The sequence below is a fragment of the Meleagris gallopavo genome, chromosome 16 (assembly GCF_905368555.1).
Source record: "Meleagris gallopavo chromosome 16, MGAL_WU_HG_1.1, whole genome shotgun sequence".
NCBI lineage: Eukaryota > Metazoa > Chordata > Aves > Galliformes > Phasianidae > Meleagris > Meleagris gallopavo.
The window spans coordinates 4,782,796-4,796,977 of record NC_139419.1 but is presented as its reverse complement, the minus strand read 5'-3'; the positions used below and the strand labels follow the sequence as shown (position 1 = coordinate 4,796,977).

The 14,182-nt window shown below is 49.3% G+C and overlaps 1 protein-coding gene across 15 annotated transcripts in view; it reads left to right on the top strand.

Annotated features, from left to right (window-relative positions):
* The window catches only part of PEMT (phosphatidylethanolamine N-methyltransferase), a 55,854-nt gene that overhangs the window by 19,131 nt on the left and 22,541 nt on the right, over positions 1-14,182 (top strand). For 7 of the 15 annotated variants that reach the window (XR_014886779.1, XR_014886782.1, XM_085237462.1 and 4 more), the window contains exon 2: positions 2,078-2,185. Coding sequence is in view for 11 of the 15 variants with exons in the window: in XM_085237462.1 (XP_085093588.1) it covers positions 2,078-2,185 (108 nt within the window). In the remaining 4 variants the exon portion in view is untranslated. Of the gene's footprint in view, positions 1-2,077; positions 2,186-2,915; positions 6,119-14,182 lie in introns of those variants that run through there. The other 8 variants (XR_014886780.1, XR_014886781.1, XM_085237474.1 and 5 more) reach the window with 5 other exon arrangements.

Below are 14,182 nucleotides of genomic sequence, written 5' to 3'. Positions count from 1 at the left end.
GCCGGGTGCTCCGTGCCCTCCCCATCGCGTTCCGTTGCACCGCACTGGCTTGTGCAGTGCCCAGCATGCTATGAATGTGAGGCCGAGGTTGCAGGGCTGCCAAGCCACCTGGGGAGCAAGTCGGTGCCCTGTGCATCCTCTGAACAGAGCTTGTTCGTATGGGACACAGCAATAAACCCCTGGGCTATGTCTGCAGTTGGAGCAGATGCACAGGGATGCTCAGCATCAGTGCACACAGTGCTTGAGATGCTTTCCATAGCCCTTCCTGGCACTCACTTCTGCTCAGTCCACAATTGCATGCTCCATCTACGTGGCAACAGCTGTGTTTGCCCAGGATCCAGCACAACAGGGTGCCTCAACCAGACCTGGGTGCCCATGCAACTCTCATACACCCTGATTTTGGGGCTGTGCAACTTCCAAGCAAGCAGGATTTGCCACCAGGAGACTCTCAGAGATTGCAGATGCGGTTATTTATCACCTGTCAGGGAGGAAAGGGGAAAGTTGAATGTTCTGTGCTCGTTCTGTTGTCTCAGTAACTTGCAGAGACAGCTCATCCTAATGGGTTTGTTCCCCTTTTATCCCTATGAGCACACGCTAGGCACAGACCAATCTGCTTCCTGCTAGCAGCAGCAAATTTGGTTGTTGAGGAGGGGAAAAAAAGGTGAGTGCAATGTTAATGATGTTGCCAGACAGGAGTTAGTAGGTCAAGAAGCTTTTGTTCAATCTGTGCTGGTAGCGTGCACAGCACTGTGTGAAACAAGAGGAAAGAAGCTGTCCTGGTCTTGTGGGTTTGCAACTGAAGTGAGACTGGACAGTTTGGTCCTGGCACCAGTGGTGTGCAGGTTATATCTTGGCAAAGCTCATTTCGAAGGGATTTTGAAGTCTGATGACAAATATCTGGCCAGGTGTGACAAGAGGGGCTGGAGAAGGTAGGAATGGGAGCAGAGGGTCAGGACCAGGCTGCGGGGGCTCTCCCCTTTCTTCCTCAGTGGGATGGAGGTGCCCCATAGAGCTGGGGTAGTCAGTGCTGGCCTGTGGGCAGCAAGCAAACCTCTGTGAGGATTCCCCTGACTGCCCATACTGAAGCAGCCTTTGCTCTTGCACTTCGTAATGTGGGCGGTTTTCTCATTGTGAGGGGACACCAGGTCAAACAGCCCCTCTCCACAAATCCCACCACAGCTCCAGTCCCTTTGAAGAGCTCAGGAGCCAGCGGGAGTTTTCTCTCTTGCACAGGCAAAGCAAAGGCAATGCCTTTTCCAGCCCTTCCTGTCCTCTGGCATTGAAGGACTTGCAAACACAGCTGTGTTTGGGAAGCAAAAACCTTCCACGTCTCAATGTTGTCTTGATTTCGATTCAAGTGAGGGAAGGGCTTGGGCTGGGCCAGTTTGCCGTTTGTTTTCACAGTTTTGGGGGAAAAAAAAAAAGGTGCTGGTTGTTTTTCATTGAAATACCACTGCAGGGACAGGGGACAGGGATGGAGAAGCAGCATGGCTTACTCCATGTAAAAATGCTGACAATGTCAAGGAGCTGCCCTGGGAAAAATGTTTCTTTCTTAAAAGGAAAAAGAGAGAAAAGCAGCAAGCTTTAAGGTCTCCTTTTGTTGCTATTAAATAAGACAGGAAAGTCTTTTGCAACTGCTAACAATGCCAGAACATCCCTGTGCAATACTGTGGGCTTGCATCAGCTTTGCTTTATGGAAGGCAAGTTGGAAGCTGATGCAGTTCAATGCTCAGAGTTTCCACGCAGAGCAGCACTCCAGGGACAGTCCTCATCCCGAGGGTCACTGGGACACAGTGAAATGGTGCTCCCTTTCCTGCAGCTCAGAAACAATCTTGGCCTTCCTAGCTGACCCGGAGTGCTGATGCACATCCTCACTGCCACAGGGTCTTTGCGGTGCCCATGTCCTTCACCAGGCTCCATGAGAGCCCAGTGTCCCCAGAGCATGGGAGGAGTTGGTCTGAAGGTTCATCGGCTCTTGCAGAGCATTTGATTTGGGATGAAGTACCCCATCTTTGGGTACAACACTCAGTGCCTCTGCAGGAACTCTCACCCCCATTAACTGCCTCTTTGCCCCCAGGTGGATGTGACAGCCATGGCGCGGGTCTTCAGCTATGTGGATGTGACTGATTCTGGCTTCATTGCAGCCGTCCTCTCTATCGCCTTCAACCCATTCTTCTGGAACGTGGTAAGAGCTGTCTGAATGCTTTCTTTTGTCAGCTGATGTAGGAACTGTGGGCTGTGCTGAGTAACCCCTCACCCCCACCAAACACCCCAAGAGCATCTCTCCTGCAGGAGCTCTGTAGTTCTCACTCTGGTGCAGGTGTTTTTTGTTCTGGGAACTTCTCTAGGAGAGGAACTGCTTCTGGAGAAGTTTGGTGGAGAGAGCTGTGCTCAATTCATAGGCACTAGAAAAGAGTGAACAGGGAGTTTCACTGCTGAGAGAGCCCTGGCACTGTGGCTCCTGGGGATGGCAGTGGCTATGACATAGCAGAGGTCAGGAAAAAGGGAGCCAAAGCAGGATGCAGAAGGAATTAGGAACTAAGCTCAGATGAGGGGGCAGAGTAATCAAACCCATCCTTCAACCATCTGCTGCACTCCCATCCTGGCAGCCAGGCACTGCTCACTGTACGTGGTGAGACATCAGTGGCACAAGTGCCACTCATACCAAGGCATCAGTGGCATTAACTCCTGCAGGGGTATGCACCAGGCCAGTTGTCCACTGCTTCCCATCCAAATATGTTGACAGGAGGTTGCATGGTTACAAGAAACATAAACAATCACCCAAAAGTTAACCTGAAGAAATTTCCCCTCCATCCTTCTTGCAAAGTCTGGCAAAGAGCTGCAGAGGTGGCAGTGAGCCAGCCCCAAGTGTGGGCAGGGGTATCTGTGCACGGTGATGCTTACTATTTTTGCAGGCACTGTATTGCCACTGGGTTTGGTAATGCTTTGGGAACGGAGAATGGAAAAGGTTTCGCTGCCCTTTATTGATGTGCTTTGCAACCTCCCTGCAAGAGCAACGGGATTCATCTCTGGCCCTGTTGTGCAAGCATTGCAGAGCCAACACACCAGGCAAGGAGCCCAGGCCGGTGAAAGCACAAGTTCCTGCAGCGTCCTCGGCAGCACAGCTGAGGTCTGGGGACGAAACCTTCTCCCTGCAAGCACTCATGGAAACGGGATGTCATCGCAGCCAAGATTCCTGAAGTCGCTGCCAAACCTCCCCGCAGTGATTCTCACCCTGGGGAAGTCTCCTTATAAAGGCCTTGTTTTTCCAGAGGGGGAGGACTCGGCTCTCTCTGAGCGTGGGGGCTCTTGAGATTGTCTCACACTGGGCTTTGGAAAAGCAAGGCTCTCCTAGCCGTGATTCACTGTGGAAACCTCCGTCGGAGTTCTTTGTTGCAGCCTCCCTAATTTTTCATGCAATTCGTTATTAAAAAGTCTCACAGTGTCTGAAATGCGAACTAGAATAAGCCACATTATTTCTACTGTGGAGTCATCGTTTAGCATAAAGAATCAATGAACAAGAAGATTCAGAATGTGGTCTCTGGGGGAAGAGATCAGCTCCAGCAAGAAATTGCATAAAAGGGAAGGAAAAAAAAAGTACTTTATTGGTGTCTGCTGCTATGCCTGTGACTCGCTCGTTGCCTGCAGCTTGGGAAATAGTGTTGCTATTTGGATCAAGACTTCAGCTGCTCTTAAAGTACAGGGAAATCTGATGTAACAGCAGGAAGTTCATTGCTCTGGGTTGTTGCTGTCCCCTTGCAGCATCTGAAGAGCATTGCCGCTGGCGGCAGGTGGCACTGCAAGCAAGTCGTGCAGAGCTCCACCTGGGAGCAGAAGGCATCTGCATGGGATTGCAGTGAGCAGTGATCTGCTGCGCTGATGGGGAGTTCTGGGGAGATGAGCGTGGCACAAGGTGCTCCTGAGCTGCCAAGGGCCAGGTGCCTCTCGCAGTGCACATACCACCATCCATATGCTTGTGCTGCCCTGTCCCCAGGGCTTCCCTCTGATGTTTTCAGGCTCTGGCTCACACCAGTCACAGCTTGAAGGCTGTTGCAGAGGTGCTGTGGAATCTTCAGCCCTGAGCAAGCCCCCGCTGTTGGTGCATTTTAGCAGGAGTGGCTCCAGCCATCCCAATATTTTCCCTAACCTGCTTCCTCCACCTCCTCCCAGTCCTTTCCGTGTGATCAGCATCTCCTGCCTGCACCAAGCCAGCAGCAATTCTTTCCTTCTCCACACCCCCGCACAGGCTTGCTTTGTCTTCTGCTCTCTGAGTTTCTTCTCAGTTGCTGAGATCATCTCTGCATCTGAATTACTTTGTTTGAGCTTGCAAGAGCCTCAGTGTAAAGATGGTTTCTGTGTTGTGCCAGGAACCCTCTGCTTTCTCTGCTTAATTAAGTAAACCGGGACCCTGATCAAAACACCTCCTGTGCACGAAATTCCTGATTTGGACAGAAACTGGGTGGGGATGCATTGATTTAGTTCAGCATTTTAATTCCCCATTTCTGCTGAACTCCAGCCAGGTCTGCTTCTTGCAAAGTTTGGCGCCGGGTTGTCCTCTCTGTGTAGAGCCTCTGAATAAATACGTGCTGGGGAAACCCCGGCTCAGTGGGGGCTCGGGCTGTGCGTGTCTCAAGGCCACGGGGGGAGCGAGCTCTGGCTGCCCCACTCTCAGCAGTCACAGGGCATTGGTAAGCAGCCGGCATGTTTCTTCTGGACAAACACTGCGGTGTTTGGAGATGAAGCACGGCTGATGGAGGCTGTGCAGTAGCGTGGCTGCAGAGCAAACCGTGGTTCTTGTTGATGTAATTCTGTTTAGAGAGCAATTTAGAGAACCGGAGCCTATGAGGGACAATTTGCAGGACTCCAGCTGGGCTGGGCTGGGCTGGGTTGATTCTTCTCATATTCTTCCCAAGGGAGAAAAGCCCCCCCAAAAAAACCTCAGGTTCCCTGGTTTGCATCCTCCTCCATGCAGGCGTGTCCTGGAGGGATACCATGAATGTCCCCCTGGGATCCTCAACTGAATTTCCCACCAGGCTCACATCCCCCTTTCTCTTTTCCCTTCTCTGTGCAAATCCAGTTCATCCCCAGGTGACCCCCAGGTTATGTTATCCATGGGACAGCTTGGATGTATTTCCGCTCTCCTCACATTTTTTTCTCTCCACCTCCTGCCTCTGCTTCCCCACCCACCAGAGCTGTTATGGAAGGAGCTGCCGGTGCCACGCTCCCACATGAGGCAGGTTGCAGGCGAGGAAAGTGCCTTTCCCAAGAAAAGGCACTTGAACTGGATGTTCAAAGCATCCAGGAGACCTGAGCCACAGATGTGCTGTTGAGGGGCACCCGATGAGAAGGAGGTGTGTCACTGGAGCCATGCCGTAAAACTTTAATGAGTTCGAGGAGGCAGAACCTTCAATAAATCCCATCTGTGTTTGGAAAGCTGCAGGACGATGGGAGAAATTTCCCTTCTATTGGTAACTAGGGAAGATATTAAATAACAGCTCCTCAGGGACAAACATTTCAAAGCCAGGAAAGGCAGACAACCCGCATATTGGAAGCTTTAGAGAGCTCTCTGAGTCCTGGCATATGGGGAGTTTCTAGAAAGCTGGAAGGTTTCTGACACTGTCTCGGTAGCAAACAGGCACGTGGCATAGCGGTGAGCCAGGTAGTGTGACGTCCATCACCACGCAAGCAGGTTGAAGTGGGGAGCACATCCATCCACCAGCAGTCCTTTTCATGGTCTGAGCCTCTTAAAAATTTATGGCTGGCGTCACGGCCTGATTTAGAGATGGCACATCTTCAGTTGCTGTGTGAGAGCGTGCTCTTCCCATCACCTCTTGTGACCCTCCGAAATACCCATGCATCCTGTAGGAATCTGCAGGGCAAAAGCTGCAGGTGTCAAGGTTGGGAGTGGGATTAGCGTAACTTAGCATGATTTATGAAAAAAATAGACCCCATCAGGCAAATGTGATTTTATTCTTCAAGGTTGCAGCTTTTCCTGTTCAGGGTAACAAGATCTCTGTTCTCGGCTTCTGTCAAGTGTTTAAACTGCATGAGGTTTTGATTAAAGAAGTGGTTGCACAGGGACCTGAGCTGACAACGCCTGGCTCCTGATGGATGCGTATCTCTTGGTTCATTTATTTTTAATTTCCCTTCCTTTTCTCCTTCTTTGGAGACTAGAGAAACCTGCCAAGTGGATAAGAAGTGCCTGAGTGGGGTGGAGGGGGAGTTTGCAGGCACTGGCAGCCCAATTTCACCTCCTTCTGACCACTTCTTGCTAAATTTGGAGAAGGTGCCTGCCTAAACCTCCCCACGCTGCTGCGAGCTGTCAGGATTGAAACCTCCAGGAGCCAAACCCAGAAACCTTCTGGGGGCAGGAGAAAAATGCCTTATGCTGTGGGATTTCAGCAGCTCTGGCTGCTCGTCTCACAGAAGGGAAAGATTGAGAGGTGGCTTGATTGTGGTGTGTTAGTACCTGGCTGGGGAAAGGAAATTGCAGGGTAAGAAATAGCTGTCAGCCGGCAGCAGGGCGAGGGCTGGGGCGGGCTGCTGGCAGAGGGGGGCCCTGCACAGCTTTGTGCATTCAGCACAGGGCGGGGTTGGATAGATGAGCCAGCTGGAGTGGGTGATTTAATGGTCTCTTCTGCCTTAAAATTCTGCAAATCTGCAAGAGTTTCGTGATCTCCCTGAAAAGCCTTTGCCTGCGTGTAGCTGTGGGTAAGAACACGAAAACAGCCCTCGACCATCTTCTGGAAAGTGCTTTGAGATCCTGTTGTAGCAGCCGTGGCACAGTGACAATGATTATCTGCTTATAACAGATGCTAGATCAATAGCGGAGCTTGAAGCTACGCTGCAAGGCAATTGACTGCAGAAAGCAATTCTTTATTGGGGTAAAGCTGGCCTTGCAACAAGGCTCAGATTCATTCTTACAACTCCAGTCTTAAAATGTCACCACCAGCTCTGATGCCTTTCATCCTTTGTGCTGGGAGAGAATGCGCATTATTCATAATTGGACTCTCTACCAGGCAGGAATAGTCGTTTTCATTTCCTACAATGCCTGAGAAACAGTGAGGATTTGCTTTTTTTCTTTTTTTTGCCCTTCCCCAAACAGCACTTAGTGGCAGTTTTATTCTGAGTGACTCGGTAACGCTTCCCACTCAGGCGGTGGTGGCTTTGGAGCGATGCTGTAATCATGTTGTGAGAGTGCAGCATCGATTCCCATGGCCACCTCGTAACGAACGCCCCAGGACTGTTGTGAGTCCACCATCCCCAGGCCAGATCTGTAGTGCTGCACCTGTTTGGCTGCTAAATTTAGTGTTTTCAGTGTGTCGACACCACTGAGAGACACATAACAGGTTCCAAAACCGGGTCACATCCTCCGGCCTGCTGGCTGGAGTGACACAATTAGGAGCACTGTCACCCTGGTGCCCAGCACCACTGCCCTTTTCCCTTCAGAATGCCAGACTGGTGCTTTAACCCCACAGGCTGCTGGCAGCCAGGCTGGAGTAAGTCAGAACATGTACAAAAAATGAAAATATACATTGAAGCTAGAAGTGTCCATTCATTGTGCATCAGAGGATTATGTATAGGCTCTAGACGTTCCTCTCTGTCCCTCTCCATCCCTATCCAGTGTACTGCAGCAAAACACTCCTGCAGATGAGATGCTACTCAACATTGTTAATCTGTGAAACTACAAGTCTATGTCCACCTACATCCAAAGCAAAAAATGCAGCCAGAAGCAAAAAAAGAATGTGGTATTATCTACCCACACAGGGAGATGTGAAAGCCTACTGGGCAGCCCAGGGCTTTAGAAGCATTTCTTCCCCAAAGCTTGGGTCTGATGGCTATGGGCTTCTGAGTGGGAATCCCAACATCTGCCCTGTGATGTTGGCTGTACTGGGACTGCGCAAGGGCTTCAGGCAGTTTCCTGCCACAGTCACAAATTGAGCTCAGTGTTCTCCAGCTGTTTAGCAGAAACCTGCCCAATTCCCAGAAAGACAGGATCTCCCAAAATACGTTGCTCTGACGAAGAAAGGCAGAGACATGCAGTCTGCTGGGGCATGGGGTCAGGCTGGATTTAGGCTGCTGGCGCTCAGGGATAGCACTGTGGTTGAAGCATGCCCTTGTTATTTCTGGTTTTCTCGCCTCTTGATGAACTCAGAGGGGACACATCTTCAGCTGCTCACATGGCTGTAGGAAATGAGCAGTATAGCAGATTAGTAAATGAGTGAAGCAAAGCCCTCCTTTTGTTTTCCACCCAAATTTTATTCCTCATGGCAGAAGTAGCTGGAAATACCACTTGGCAGACGAATCCCACATCCCTGCTCTCCTGCATGAAACCAGGTGGCTCAACAGCCCGATCACAGCAGCGTGAGCTGGGCACTGGTTGCTGGTAAATATCAGGAGCCTTTTTCAGTTAAACAAATGCCAGCAACTCCCAGTGCTGCCTGCCTGGGCTCTCTCCCTTACTTCCCTCTTTCTAAGGCATCCTCCCAAAGCTTTAAACTGATGCACTCTAACCTGGAGACAAACAGTGGTGTCGTGATGTTGCTGGGGAGCACTGTGGCTATGAAGCCTTCCAGCAGTGGTTTGGGTTGGTGCATTGCAGAGGGATGGGAACAGCATTGTGCCAGCCAGGCTGCCCAGAACAAGGGCTTTAATTTTGGAGGGTGGCCTTGGAATAGCCCTTCCCAGCAATGTGCTGGGTGATTTTTCTTTTCCCTGTCAAGCCATCCTCCATGCTTGCTCATATGCAGGGAAAGAGGGGAACTCTCTTTGAAAATTAAGAATTAGGTTGCCAGAAAAGCTGGCAGCCCAAGGCTTCCACAGCAGTGTGCATCTTCATTAAACTTTCCTCATCACCCAGCAAATTTTGGGTCAAGAGGGACTGACAGAAGCCCTTGATTTTCCCATGCAACATTGCAATCACAAACCTCTTCAGTGCATTACCTAGCTGTGCAACTTTGACAATATCTTGCTTTTTCCCCCCCTGCAATCCCTCTTTTTTCCCTCTCTTCACTCCTCCAGATAGAGGATAATGCAGCCTTGGGTTCATTTTGCAGGTTGGGACGTGCAAGCAGCATCCTTGTCTGGCTGAAGGGCTTTCACTCGCAGTCTATGTGGGCACATTCATATTTTTGGTGTGATCCTTTTTATGCATTTGGGAACAAAAGTCTGAAGTGGGTGAGATGAAGATGGGTTTTAGCAATTTTCTCTGCACTCAGCTGTTGCAGGAAAGTCTGACCATCAGGGCTCGTGAAACACCTTCGTCACCTTCTTTGTGTGGTGGGAGGTTTGCTCATTATCTGATTTGTGCTTCGCTTACAAAGGAAAATGTAGTTGTAGCAGCTCCTTGCCATAAAAGAACAAAGACTTTCAGGGAAGGAAAAGTTCCATGCAGCTTATATGATCCTCTGCAGTACTCTGTCTACTTTTCTCACCTCCAGCATCAGCTCTGTACTGCGTGATGTTATCCATGACCACCTCTGGCTTGAGCCTCTCCCATGCTATGGAAATGCCCCTTTTAGAAAGACCAAATCGAGTTTCCTCCTCCTTTTCTGGGTGAAGGGAAGAGGGACCCAAAATCACCCCACATTGCCACGATGTTTCTATTCCTGCCTCTTCCTCCAGAGCTGTGTTTTCTGTGGTGAATCCAACAGTAGATGCTTAATCTGTAAAATCCCACTGAGGATTTTGCACTGGGGAAAAAAAACAACCTTTCAGTTGATGTGTGGATTGGGGTGGGAGGCTGATAGTTTTCCAGGGCTCTCGTGTTCCAGATTGATCTTGGAGTTCAGATAGCCCTGAGGTGGAGAGCCAAAGTTTTCTACAAGGGTTCAAGTGAAATAATAAAAATCTATATGCTCACAGTGGTGAGAAGGAAGCTACAATGTGTACCAAGCATCAGACATGAAGAAATTACCTCCTCCACCTCCCATTGCCATGGTGAGCACAGCTGCATATGCATGCGTAACAGCACTGGAGTGATCCCAAATCAGATCATCTTGGGGCACGCTTGGCTGTTCATACTAAAACAGAATGACCTCAGACGAGATACAGTATTTTTAACTATGAAGCATTCCTACTAAGTGCCCTTTCCTGTTTATTTTTACCAGGACATTGTTTTAATGACTGTAGAATTACTCATTTGATTCCCAAGGCTGGAGAGCAGAAATGAATTAGTTTCATTTCAAGACTTAGTCGTGCAGTCATTTTCCAGAGATTGATGTACTCGGAAGCCAAAGTGAATGCCTTACCCAATTGAGGAACATTTCTCTCCTGCCTGCAGCCATCAGCAGAGGCGTGGGTTCCTGGTATGGATGCTGCTGGCTTGTTGCAAGGATACATGGCACAGATGCACTCAGCCTCCCCATCCACAGCCATGCGTGGCTGTTGGTCCATTCTGTGCTTTGGTACAAATGCGTGAGTGAATGCAGCAAGTTTGGGCATTTTGCATGGCTTGCACACACATCTCAGCCTTGGGCTTGAGGCTTCAAAACAGAGATCATTCGGAGTGCAGAGATAAGGATCATCAGCTATTTGCTTGGCTTTGGGGTTGTTTCCTTGCACTGAGCAAAAGCCTAGAGGCACGTGGTTGCATCTGGTGCCTCCCATAGTCACCCATAGGAAGCACCAGCAAGTCCAAGGGGTTTGGTTGTATTTAACCCTTCAGATTGTTATTACAAGTGTTTTTCACTTCACACATTGTCTAATAAGCAGCTCTACGTTCCCAGTATGACTAGAATCAATCTGACTCCTTTGGAACCCAGACAAAGGTGCAAACACTGGTTACAAAATTGAGATGAGCCCATTCATTGCTACATTACTTCCCAAAGCAGCCAGAACAGGCTTTCCAGGGCTGGGGTCCTGCTTGTTGTGCTGGGCTGTGTGAACATCTCATCCCCAAGGACAGGGGAACAGAGCTCGGCTGCCTGCGTTACATAAAGATCACATTGTCCCTCTCTATTGTTGGCCACTGGGACAACGGCAGCATCACAAACATACGTTGTCCTCGGCGCCGTGGGAAATGTTCCCAGGGGAGGCTTAGCACAGAGCATAGAACACGATACGCTGAGCACTGTGAGGATGGGGGCTGAGAGCCACACCACAGAGCAGCGAGTACCGATCTTCCAGCGAACTCTCACTACTTTGTGAAGGGGTATTGGGTTTCCATTGCATTTTGTGCTTTACTGGGTATATTTATTCTCTCCCTCGCCCTCCCATTGTGGCCTCTGGGAGAGTGAGGAGTGAGAACACACTGTCCAGAAGGATGGGTGTGTTGGGAGTCCTTATTAGCAGACTTATTCCAGAGAATTAAGCCCTAATTTCATAAAAGGGCAAAGAGAGAGTGGCTACAGCTGTGGGAGAAGCAGACCAGCTTTGTGTGTTGTTTGCAAACAGGACAAGAAGTCCTGCTCCCAGACTGCTGGTCCTGCCCATTATCGCATTACGACCAATAATTGTAGTAACTCCTTACTTTTTAAAACAGAAATTACACAGTAGTTCACAAGCAGCCACTCCTGCCTCCTTGTGCTATCACTTGTTCCTTCACTTGTTTTGTTTTTGTGCTTGGGCAGGGCTTTACAATGTTCCTGATCTTCTACCATGTCACCTTTTGGCAACCCCGCTGCACGGTTTGCCTCTGCAACGCCCGTCATTGTTTCTCTCTGAATTAATTGTTGTATGTAATTGCGACCTGCCGCAGGACGCTGCCTTGCTCTATTAAAAAGAGTGATGCTAATGAAGAACATTGGGTACCATGTTACAGGAGAGCAAGGCTCGACTCTCTGGGACTCGTACTCTGCGTTCTGTTATTGCAGCCCAGGCAGAAATGGTGTTTCTGTCTCTCGTCAGTCACTGGCTAATGACTGTAATTTTTACTTGCTGAGAAACTCTGGGTATAATGGTCTTTATTAACAGATACAGGAGATGCTACCAGACCTGCATTATGGGCAGAGGAAGAAAACAACCTCTGCGTGGAGGCAATTTTATTATTTATTTGTAGCAATAGGAGTGATCCTGAATTAGTGTCAGATTCAACAGTGTGGCTAATGAGCAGGGTTGAGCTGGAATACAAGCAAACCTATTAACAACAGCAAACTGCAAAGATGATGCCTGGGCCTGCAAACCCCCACAGCAAACAGAAGATCTCGGTCAGCATGTGGGGCTATGTTTGTGTGCTGATGTGTTTGCATCTTGAGATGCTTCTGCTTGTGAATCACCTCCAGCCCTCCTCCAGTCCCCTTCTCCTTCGCCACCTCCCATTGCTCTTGTATGCTGGATGAGCTGGAGCCTCTGATTTAATCTTTAAGACAACAGAGTCTAAGTATCTCCACTCCCATGGGTTATGACTGCTGAAAGAATCGCTTGTCTTGAAATAGCGCAGCATCCAGCTTTGGTTTTCAGCTTTGAGTGGCACCTCTGCAGGTTGGAGACGTGGTTGGGAATGTGGTGACAGAGGTGGGTGCTGCACTGCAACACAGGTGATGTGGGAGAGCAAGAAGCCATAGCGTTAGCTGATATCTCCAGGGCAGCTTTATAGCAGTCTCTTTGCAATTAATCAGAGGCTTCGAGAAATGTCAGAGCCGTTAGCTGACCTCAATCTCCTTTTACCTGGAACTAGAGAAGGCTTGTCTCAGCTCGCTAAGAGGATATTTCTTGCACAGGATGCATTTGCTGAAGACTGTCCACTTTTATTCCATCTGGAATAACTGGGTTTAATCCGACTGGTCTTATTTGCAGTTGTTACAGAGGTTTAAACTGCAGGTTTGCAGCAATGATTGGAAAGCTTTGGAAAGCAGGGTGGATGCTTTGTGACAAAGATAGAAGGCTTTCTGCCCCCATCTAAAACCAAACCCAAGGCACTGAAATCTGCAGCAACTTCAGAAAGACTTGACCTCAGCACCGTGGGTCAGCTGTGATCCAGGGCCTGATTTGGAAACAACACAGCAGAGTGGAGGTGCGAAAATAGAAGGGAAGTCTTAAAAAAAGAGACATTGACTGCCTCGTAACGTGGCATTTGTACTGAGAGCTTGCTGACAGTGTGGTGCAGCACAGAGCTTCTCTTTACATATCGATGCCAGATCAAACATCGTCAGTGCTATTGTTGGAGTGCTTTGTTTAAAAATGGGTCTTCTGGGCAGATGGCCGGGTTCAGAGCAGCGTCTGTGTGTATAGCACTTCAGGCACCTTCCCCTGCTTTGCTTACTTATTGCTGCTGGAGTATGAGCAACAGAAAAAAACCAAGCAAGTACAGGATGTGAGATGGGCAGAACAGTCTCAGTCCTCAAGAGATCGACGTGCACCTTTGCTTCCAGTCGGCTTGGGAAGGTGCCTGCTTGACAGAGTGCCTGAGCAAAGTCAGACCTGTTTTTCTCAGGGAAAATGCTCCAAAAAATGTATGAAAATATGAGATGTGTGGTTTTCTGGCTCTGGTTGAGTGTGAGCCAAGACATCTGAGCACAGAAGATGTGAAAAATAAAATGTGCAAAATCCCATCAGGGAAAACGCTTCCTCATCCTGCGTGCAAGATGCTCATCTGGCACCTGAGCTGCTCATCCGAGATGGGTCCCTGTGGGCTCCAGCCCCGTGTACTGGTGCAGGTGCAGCCTTCGCCTGTCGCTATGGAGCTTATTTTGTTAGGATGCATTTTCAGTGTTGGGCCATCCACACCCCATCCCGGGCTGGGAATGGAAGGGTCTCCCACAGCCCATGCTGCGCTCTGGAGAAATCATTATTTCACAGCTGCTTTTTCCATGGGCTGTGTTGGCCGGCAGGTCCTGTTAGGGCCGTGCAGTGTGAGCCCTGCATGGGCTACAGGAGCTGCTGGTAAGGGCTCCAGATGCCCACTGCCAGAATTAATTAACTCAGCTCATCTTGGGTTATGCAAAATCACCTGCCTTCAGCTTCCAGCTCCTCGGACATAAATCATGAGCTCCTTGCCTTGAGGAGAAGCTGTTGAGATTTTGTGTTGGAAATTGCTAGCAAGTACAACCCATATTCCATGTCGGTTTTGTTTTTATTGAAGAGGAGAGGATATGGCTCATGGAACATTTGCAGACCCAGGCTGCCTTGGTGTTCGTTAAGTAGGGGCTTGTTTTTATTACAGTCAGCTAATGAGATGGTACTTTGACAAATCACATAAACACTATTAGACAAATGAAATTTATTATCTAACTGTTTATCATGA